Source organism: Engraulis encrasicolus, unplaced genomic scaffold (genome assembly GCF_034702125.1).
Source record: "Engraulis encrasicolus isolate BLACKSEA-1 unplaced genomic scaffold, IST_EnEncr_1.0 scaffold_881_np1212, whole genome shotgun sequence".
In the NCBI taxonomy this organism is placed as follows: Eukaryota; Metazoa; Chordata; class Actinopteri; order Clupeiformes; family Engraulidae; genus Engraulis; species Engraulis encrasicolus.
Genome location: NW_026946227.1, coordinates 6,508 through 17,488, shown reverse-complemented (window position 1 = coordinate 17,488; position 10,981 = coordinate 6,508). Strand labels below are relative to the sequence as shown.

The 10,981-nt window shown below is 42.3% G+C and overlaps 1 protein-coding gene across 1 annotated transcript; it reads right to left on the bottom strand.

Moving 5' to 3' along the window:
* Nucleotides 1–40: 40 nt before the first annotated feature.
* Nucleotides 41–8,177, bottom strand: LOC134444943 (solute carrier family 49 member A3-like; the record flags this gene model as incomplete). Its single annotated transcript, XM_063194114.1, has 3 exons — nt 7,790–8,177; nt 2,613–2,771; nt 41–50 (listed from the first exon to the last, which is right to left on the bottom strand). Coding segments are annotated over exons 1-3 (349 nt in total), but the record flags the coding sequence as incomplete, so codon positions are not given.
* Between the last annotated feature and the right edge of the window lie 2,804 nt (nt 8,178–10,981).

Below are 10,981 nucleotides of genomic sequence, written 5' to 3'. Positions count from 1 at the left end.
ACCACACGACACATACGACTCAGCATGTTCAACCACGCACCCAGGATCAACTGCAACACACACACACACACACACACACACACACACACACACACACACACACACACAGGTCATCATCACACACACACACATATTAATCTGTGTCCAGCATCCATGTAGAGAGAGCTGCTAGTGGTATGGACATCACCATGTAGACACACACACACACACTTACACACACTTATACACACACACACACACTTATACACACACACACACACACACTTATACACACACACACACACACACACACACTTATACACACACACACACACACACACACTTACACACACACACACACACTTATACACACACACACACACACACACACACACACACACACTTATACACACACACACACTTATACACACACACACACACACACACACACACACACACACTATACTATACACACACACACACACACACACACACACTTACACACACACACACACACACACTTATACACACACACACACACACACACACACACACACACACACACACACACACACACACACACACACACACACTTATACACACACACACACACACACACTTATACACACACACACACACACACACACACACACACTTATATACACACACACACACACACACACACACTTATCACACACACACACACTTACAGTCCCAGGAAAAAGTTTGTACACCCTTTGAAATTTCTTACATTTCTGTCACAATTGACCATAAAACATGGTCTGATCTTCCCGGAAATCTCAAGAAGGAACAATCAGGGTCTGCTTTAATTAATTACACCCAAACATTTACATGTTATCATATTTTTATTTGTCATAAGGCCATAACATTCACAGGAGGGCAGGGCATAAGTAAGTACACCCTTGCATTAAGTAGGTTTTAACCCTCAGTTAGTTGCAATATCATCAACCAGACTTGTCCTGTAGTTGCAGATCAGATTAACAAAACAATCTGTTTGTATCTTGTCTCCCTCTTCTTTACAGAACTGCCTCTCGTCAGCAAGGTTTGTGGGATGTCTGGAGTGCATAGCTTTCTTGACTACATGCCATATAATCTCAACTGTTTTTTGTCAGGGCTTTGACTGGGTTATTTCAGAATGTGTATTTCATTATTATGAAGCCATTCTAAAGTCAATTTGCTTCTAAAGTATGGGTTGTTGTCACATTTCAGGACCCATACTCTTGTGTGCTTTAACTGTGTGACAGACGTCCTCTGTTTTTTTCTGTAAAATATCACAATAAACTTGAGTTCATTGTTCCACTGATAATAGCAAACTGTCAAGGGTCTGAGGCAGCAAGGTAGCCGCATATAATGATGATCCCGCCACCATACTCAGAAGAGGAGATGTAACCAAGAATAGCTAAAAATGGGATTCATTCTGCCAATCTAAAATGAATGGGGTTTTTGTCCAAAAAAATATTGCTGCACCTTTGAGGTTTGCGAAAAAGCATTTATATGCTTCATAGAATTACTGCAAAATATTCTGTAGACCAACGTTGAAACCAAAGTTTAATTGTTCAGGGGAACACACAATATCATGTTTGGAGGAGAACTGGACAACCACACCTTCACCAAAACATCATCTCCACTTTTGAGTATGGTGGCGGGAGCATCATTATATGTGGATACCTTGCTGCCTCATGCCCTTTTCAGTTTGCTATTATCAGTGGAACAATGAACTCGGAAGTTTATCGAGATATTTTACAGAAAAAAGTGAGGTAATCTGTCACACAGTTGAAGCACACAAGAGGATGGGTGCTGAAATGTGACAACAACCCATACTTTAAGAAAATCGACTTTAGAATGGCTTCATAATAATGAAATACACATTTCTGGAATAGCCCAGTCAAGGACCTGACAAAAAACAATTGAGATTATATGGCATGAAGTCAAGAAAGCTATGCACTCCAGACATCCCACAAACCTTGCTGACGAGAGGCAGTTTTCTAAAGAAGAGGGAGACCAGATATATCCAGATTGTTTTGTTAATCTGATCTGCAACTACAGAAAACATCTGGTTGAGGTTATTGCGACTAACTGAGGGTTAAAACCTATTGAATGCAAGGGTGTACTTACTTATGCCTTGCTGTCCTGTGAATGTTTACATCTTATGGCCATTGAAAATATGAAAACTTGTAAATGTTTGGGTTGAATTAGTTAAAGCAGACTCTGGTTCTTCCTTCTTGTGATTTCCGGAAAGATCAGACCATGTTTTATGGCCAATTTTGACAGAAAGGTAAGAAATTTCAAAGGGTGTACAAACTTTTTCCTGGGACTGTATATACACACACACACGCGCGCGCACACACACACACACACATACACACTTATATCCACACACACACACACACACTTATACATACACACACACTTATATACACACGCACACACACACACACACACACACATACACACTTATATCCACACACACACACACACACACACTCACACTTATACACACACACACACACACACACACACACACACACACACTCACACTTATACACACACACACACACACACACTTATATACGCACACACACACACACACACACACACAGCCTTATACACACCGTGGGTCGTAGTCCGCATGTGTCCAGCATCCATGTGGAGATGGCAGCTAGTGGGATAGCTGTGACCATGTAGACCAGAGACAGCCAGTTGACCTGGTCCACACTGACCCCCAACGCAGCTCCACTCTCATCAGCTACAGGGGCAAAGGTCAACCAGGACTGTGGACACACACACACACACACACACACACACACACACACACACACACAAAGGTTCATTTGTCCATCGGAATAGACCTATCTATCTTATACGGTATGTACATATGAGAGGTGTGTGTGTGTGTGTGTGTGTGTGTGTGTGTGTGTGTGTGTGTGTGTGTGTGTGTGTGTGTGTGTGTGTGTGTGTGTGTGTGTGTGTGTGTTGTGTGTGTGTGTGTGTGTGTGTGTGTGTGTGTGTGTGTGTGTGTGTGTGTGTGTGTGTGTGTGTGTGTGTGTGTGTCAAAACTCTACAATCAAGCCAATTACTCTCAACACTTGGAGATAAACCCTTCACATACAGTGAGTCCAATAAGTATTTGATCCCTTGCTAATTTTGTTGGTTTGCCTACTAACAAAGACATGATCAGTCAATAAATGTTATGATAATATGTATTCTAATATGGAGAGACAGAATATCAAAAAGAAAATCCAGAAATTAACTTCAGAGAATATATATTAATTTATTTCCATTTCATCAAGCAAAATAAGTATTTGATCCCCTGCCAACTGATAACAGTTCCGGGCCCACAGACCAGATGGGCACTTCCGATCAACTTGTCATCTGAATTAAAGACACCTGTACATACTAACATGCTTAAACGACACATTGAATCAGCAGAATCAGTCCATAGTATGAGTGAATCAGTCACACTGCTACCTCACCAGCATGGGAAAGACCAAAGAGCGGTCAAATGATATCAGGGACAAGATTTTGGACCTGAACAAAGATTAAATGGGCTGCAAAGCCACAAGAAAGAGACTGGGTATTAATGACTTATTAATGACCCAACTGTTGATGCATTTCTTCCATAATGTGAGGAATACAAAATGACAATCCATCAGCCTGTCTGGGGTTCTATACAGGATTTGACCTTTTTTAGGGATTTCATAATCATGAGAACAGAAAGAAAGCACCCTAGACCTGTACGGGATGAACTAGGCAATGATATCAAAGCTACTGGGACCAAAATCACTGAGAAAACTACTGGTAGCACTTAATGCCACAGAGGTTTAAAATCCTGTAGTGCAAACACGGTACCTCTACATCAAAAGGAACCTGTGCAGTCCCACCTGAGGTTTGCCAACGGACATCAGACTGGTTTAGGATATGATAAGGAGGTGCTGTAGTCAGATGAAACCAAAATCAAGCTGTTTGGCATTAACACAATTCAATGTGCTTTGAGAAAGAGAACTGCTGTCTATGATCCCAAGAACACCCTCCTCACCATCATGCATGAAAGTGGTATCATTATGGTTTGAGGGTGTTTGTTTGGCCAAGGCACAGGACAACTTCACATCGTCAACGAATGGATGGAGGGAGACATGTAATGTGCAATCCTGAGTGCAAACGTCCTTCCCTCCACCACTACACTGAAGGGTGGGCCATTTTTGGATCTCCCAACATGACAATAATACAGTCAAACATACATTCAAAGCAACGAAGGAGTGGCTCAATAAGAAGCATATTAAAGTCTTGAAGTGGCCTAGACAGTCTCCAAATATTAACCCTATAGTAATTCTATGGAGGGAACTGAACCTCCCATTTGCCAAGCTACAGCCACAAACTATTAATATTTTAGAGATAATCTGCAAAGAAAAATGGGAAAAAATATTTTCTACTATATGCACAAACATTGTCATCAACTAAAAGAAGCATCTGACCTCAGTGCTAGACAACTAGGGCTTTGCCACAAAGCATTTTATCTTCTTTAGCTAGAGGGGTCAAATACTTATTGGCCTAAATTAAATACAAATAAATTAAAATATATTATTTTAAGTTATTTTCTGGAATTTCTTTTTGATATTCTGTCTCTCCATGTTTGAATACACATTATCATAAATTTATAGACTGATCATGTCTTTATTAGTGGGAAAACCGGCAAAATCAGCAAGGGATCAAATACATATTGGACTCACTGTATATGGCAACATGAAGCTCTGCTATAAAAGCATAAACATTGCCATAAAAACCTTACAATCTTTTGTCAAAACCTCACTTTCATGTCAAAAGACACACAAAAGCACCAAATGAGAAAACAAATTAGATCAACTTTAAAACAATTGTCTGCTTTATACAAAACACAGCAGTCTTTCTTTTTTTAAGCAGTCTACTCAGTCTCACAGAATGTACATTTTCACAAGACCCCAAAATTCAATACTGTACATTACAAAGCTGCACCTTACAGTACAGGACATTAAACCGAAGCAAAATATATCTCAAACAGTGCATCACTCTAAATGCAACCGTGTGTAGGTGAGCTTATGTACCTTTTTGTGTATAGGTTATATTCACAAATTTTCAAACATCTAAATATGATGTAAATATGGGGTTATGTCAACATGCTGTAATGACAATCATAGTCAATATAGGCTACTTTGTTTGGTTATGAGGTAGGCCTATGAGGTATTCACGAAATACAATACATTTCCACAGACACACTATGCAGCTGACATCTACATGACATCATCAAAATTAAATCATGTTCAGTCAGTTTGCTCAAGTGCTTGCTTGGTTGTGTTCTGAAAATGACACTATTTCTACAAACTATCATGTTCACATTACCCAACATGTGATGATGAAGACAAAAGGCTACTCTTGGCGGCATGTATCAGGCTAGGTTTCACAGTACGTGAGTCAGTCAATGCCATACTCCATATTCTACACTTTAGAACCATTGTGCTATTCGCCTTGTTTAGCATACAAGCAATCAAAGTAAAACAAATAAATGCAAAATAAAACAAATGCAATGTAATATAAAGCATGCAACTTTGTAACATGGCAGAATAGTGTTCAATTTTGAAAGCATGTGTTTTATTGTTTGTGCCTAAATCTTGTCATACATCAGTGTGTTTTGTTTTTTTAACAGATGTGTTTTCACAATGACACTCTGAGATTTTACTTTTGAACAAAGTGTCTTGTGTATGAAATTGTGTGTAGACAGCTGGAGTCTGTGTGTTGCGTAAAGGAGCAAGTGCCTTGCTAAACTGGTACGAAAGTGTAATGCTTGACTTTTGTTTAAAGTCAAGCAATAAGTGTTTAAGTTATGCACCAACAACTTAACGATATGCTACTTTGGTTTAAGCATCTGCCTATAGTGTTTAAGCAGTAGGCAAAAACTGTAAAGTGTCGGGGTCAGCAGGTTTAGCCAGAGAGAGTAGAGAGAGAGAGGTTCCATTGGCCCATTGTTTCCGGGCTCTATTATTGGGGGGGAAATCCCCCTTTAGGCAGACCTAGGCAGACCTGAGGACTGTTCTATTCAATGCTAGGAGAATTATGACACTCCCCTTTAGGCAGACCGGAACCTGGTCACGTTAGGTCCCCATAGAAACCTATTATGTTGGCATATCTCTATACTTAAAGAATCTCTGATTTAGCCGCTAGACTGATAGCTAGTTAGCCAACAAGCTAGCCACAGTTCCCCTTCCCAAGTGTGAACTGAAGTAGAGCCAAGTGTGTTTGTTTGTGTGTGTGTGTGTGTGTGTGTGTGTGTGTGTGGTGTGTGTGTGTGTGTGTGTATTTGTGTGGTGTGTGTGTGCTGTGTACAGTGTTTTGTGTGGTGTGTGTGTGTGTGTGTGTGTGTGTGTGTGTGTGTGTGTGTGTAAGTGTGTGGTGTGTGTGTGTTTGTGTGGTGTGTGTGTGTGTGTGTTTGAGAGAGAGAGAGAGAGAGAGAGGAGGGAAGAGGAGAAGAGAGGAGAGAGAGAGAGAGAGAGAGAGAGAGAGAGAGAGAGAGAGAGAGAGAGTTCATGAAGAGTTTGGGCCGGGGAGTTTATACAAAATAAATGATACACATTTGTATGAGTATGAGTTTACAGAGATAACGTGTAGAGTTCAAATTGTTTTTTTTCTTCTGTACTCTATAACTAATGTATTACAAATATTCTCAGTGACATAGTATAGTCTCGTGTTGATTTTGTCCATAACATTTTTTGGACTGGCATTCAAATGATTGTTTAAGATCATGAACTGACTCTATTGAGCCGAACACGTGACGTCACTGTTTCACATTATCTTGGTCACCTGACGCCTGTCGCGCGCATCACCCACACCAGCGGCACGAGACGGGGTCGCCGCGCTGAAGTGAACTTTGACAGTAGTGTCAGACATAAACACGAAGGAAGAACACCATCACATGCTGTTTGAGTCAGCCTATAGCCTATATTTAACCAGTTGTCTTCGACCTGTAGCCTATTATGTCATGCTTGCTAACTTCCCTTATCCCAGCTATAGAGGAAAGGGAAACCGCCTGCCTGTTGTAATGTCAAAAACCACAAATCAGACCTAAGGTGCTGAATCTCAAGTGGTGCAATTGTGCAATTCAGTGTTCATGTTTTAGTTTAGTTCGTAAATCCGTGCGTATAGCATATGAATTACGCAAGAAAACATAGGGCCCGAAGTGCACAATTTACCATCTGAGACACGATGTAAGGTAGTCTACCAAAGTAGATTAGTTTATAGGCCTAAATGTCATACAATCAAACTCGTGTATACACTGATGTCTAAACAAATGCACTGTCGAATTGATCACGCAATCAAAGCGCTTTATATGCCAATAAATCGATAAATAACATCCCGTTCAACAGGTTCCTTGACGCATCATGGGCTGCTATACGATATGGCAGCCTGTTGACCTGTGTTGTAGACTGTCCTACTAAACAAAGACTAGTCATTCTAGGCCTACTTGCTTTTGCCGTTGGAAATCCTGACATTTTGGGTCAGACTGGTGCCAATGTGGTGCACAAAGTTAAACCATAGCCTACGATCAAACAATGCGCTTTATAGGCCAATAAATCGCAAACCGTGCAACAGGTCCCTTGGCGCATGATAGGCTACGGCTACCGTGCAGTACTGCTATGGCAGCGAGCCCATTTTGACATATGTGGTATTGAATCAAGACTTCATTCTTCATGCTTGTGGCTATTAATGCCGATAGAGAAGTCCTGGCATTTTGGGCCAGACTGGTGGCAGTGACAATACATACCATGGCGTTGGAGCAGTTGAGAAGGCACAGCACCAGCAGAATGAACCATCTCCGTCGGTACACTTTGAACCTGATGGCGACATGATCCGCCTCGTCCGAACAGGGCTGCGGATCGGGACCGGGCTCTTTCCGGACCTCATCCGAACTGAAACCCACATCAGGCGGCTTTTCATCGCCCATCGGAGCGCCCAAACGCGGTGTAGAACTAGCCTACGGTGCGATGAGCTCTCCTGTTTCCTCCTCCTCCTCCCAAAGTGACACAAACGAGACCGGCAACATCAACACACACGCACAGTTTTGGAAACTCCGGGAGTTGTTTGTTCGTCTATTGGCCAGAGTCAGCTTTTGGTCAAATGAAGTGTCTTGTTGTATATGATCATTTGGTCCTCCCGAGTCCAGACCCTTGATCGTAGGGAGCACCGGGCTGAAGTGTTGTTGTCTGGCCGGCGATGACTCAAACTCGCCCGGCTGGTGGGTTTAGAATTCCGGGGAGGCTCTCTGGAGCTCCTCCCAGTATCGCTCACAGCAACTGGCAGTCTTAAAGGGAGCCGAGTTGACTTATCACCGCCAGGAAAATGACACACAGGTAACACTTTACTTATCATAAGCGCACGACATGACAGTGTCATAACAGTGTCGTAACGCAGTCATAGGCTAAGCATAAAACAGTGTCAAATAAAGTCATAAACATAATGTCCATGCTATAAACATTTTATGACTGTTGTCATTAAGTGACATTCGGTTATGGTTAAGACAGCCCTATCAATGTCAACTCATGGCCATAAAACGTGTATAACATTGACATAATGTTTATGACTCGTGTATGACTGTGTCATGACACTATGACACTGCCATGTCATGCTTATGACGCCTGCGTCAAGTAAAGTGTAACCAACCAAAAAATCTGCTAAAATACATGTAATTAATGAGCTACACTATGATCCCCCAACACCTCACCAAAGATGTATAAAGCAAGTAGACGTACTATCACTGATGTAATTGCAACCCATAGTTGTATGATATTACAAGCTTGTGTTTGAGGTGTTCCTGCACAGACCTAGCCTCGCGAGCCATCCTACGTACTTCCGCCAAAGGATTGGCTGCACTACGGTAGTCTGGCCTTGCTCTTCTGTGGAGTGCCAGATCGGTGGGATTTTGATCGCAACGCCCCCCATCTAATCTAATCAGAAAATAGCCAATAAACGAATAAGCGCTACACGTGGGGGAGAAAGGGCGAGGGCGCTCGTGACGATGACGAAAACGTCTGCGCCAATGGCTCTGGTCTGCGCGATGTTGTTGTTGAGTAACTGTGTGCGATTGGGTGAGAGCTGTCCAATCATTTCAAACCATAACTGAGTGCAAACTTCCCGCTTCCTGTAATCGCGTCAGATCACACAACTACCAGACCATAAATACGAAATTAAATGGTAGTATTATGGGATGGTCAGGACCAGGCTAGCACAGACCGCCCGCTCGCTCGGGGCTCGAACCCGCCACCTCCTGGTCAACGCTTCAGTTCTGAGCCTGTAAGGGAGGGGGGTTTACTCATGTCCACGCCACACTCTGCTAGTTGGCCTCTGTTACAGTTGCTGTTGCGTAATCTCACACAACTGGTGTTGTAATTACATACATAACAGTATCTCTGCTTCTACCTTGTACAACTCTCCACCTCACCCACCAACAAGTACAAGACTTCTTACTGCAGATGGGCCCGTCTACGGGCCTGTTCACTTTGCTGAAAACACTTAACCACATCATAGCAACATTGCTGTGACAATGGAAGGAGTCTTAGGTAGTAACTGATTAGGACGTGGTCATTACCATTTTGGTGTCGGTAAGGTTATAACAAAGGCTCTGCATTAAGGGGTTAAACAAGGCGTGTCTGAGGGCGTATTCACACCTACGTGTTTGGTCAGAACCAAAGCAGGTGAACTATCAAATTTTATTGGTCTGAATAGGTCTACACCCTGAGAGATAGAGAGAGAGCGAGAGGGAGAGAAAGAGAGAGATTTGTAATTTCCCTCTCCAGTGTGTTGTGTGCCCTTATTTTCATGAAGACTACATGATGACAATGACCAACATTGTTTAGTCTACTGTAGAAATAGTGAGTACACAGGACAGGTTAGAGCTGGAAAGGGTCATCTGACATACCGGGCATTTCCCAGTGGGCCCTGCACCCTCGTGGGCCCCTATGTTCAGAAATGTAAAAATAATAATAAAAAGCGCCCATGAGGGTGTGGGGCCCACTGGTGAGTCAGTTCTGTGCTGATGATTTTAATAAACATGTGGGTATGTTACAGCTGCAACTATGCTGCTTATTGAATTTGGGCTGCCTATTGCTAAATTTGATCTTTACATGAAAGTTTACTAAGTATTAAACACATATTTTCTAGTATGGTCCAAGTACAGTCATTTTTCCAGCTAAAAATGGCCATTTTTGGACATTCAAAATGGCGGACCATGGAGAAGATCCCCCTTTTCATGTATGAAAAGTGCAATTTTTCCAGTCATAATGAATATTTTAGAATTCGATGCTGGTGGTACGTATTCATGAAAAAGGTAACATTAGTGAATGGGCAGCATGAATTCTGGAAATAAACAACTGAAAATCTCACAGTGTCCCTTTAAGTGATTATAGGCTGAGGGCAACTTTCCCCAAAAGGGTTTCAGGCATTCAGCAAGCATTTTTTGCAATAGCTTTTAGGCATCAATGGGTTAAGCCAAAAGTGCCCGGGCCCTATTTCTCCTCCAGGCCAGCCCTGCGACAGGTTATATAGGCAGGGGTAGATTACTCCTGGGGCCCAAGAGTCAAGGGGGCCCTGAAACCATAATGCATTAAAATACAAACACACATTTCCCCCTGCCTTTTAGGCCTATATTGAAGGCGGCCACCTTTACAACAGACCACACCTTCACTAGGTCCCTTTAAAGGGACACTGTGCAGGAAATGGTCAAAACAGGTACTGCAACTATGCTGCTCATTGAAACTGGGCTGCCTATTGCCAAATAGGATCTTAGTAAGTAATAAACAAATATTTTCTACTATGGTCCAAGTACAGTCCTGATTAGGGATGGGAATCGAAAATCGGTTCCTGTTGAGAACCGATTCCGTGCATCCCGATTCCATGGAATCGTTTGGCAGTTTACTTAACCATTCCCTTATCGATTCCAAGCATGAACGCGGCACACACC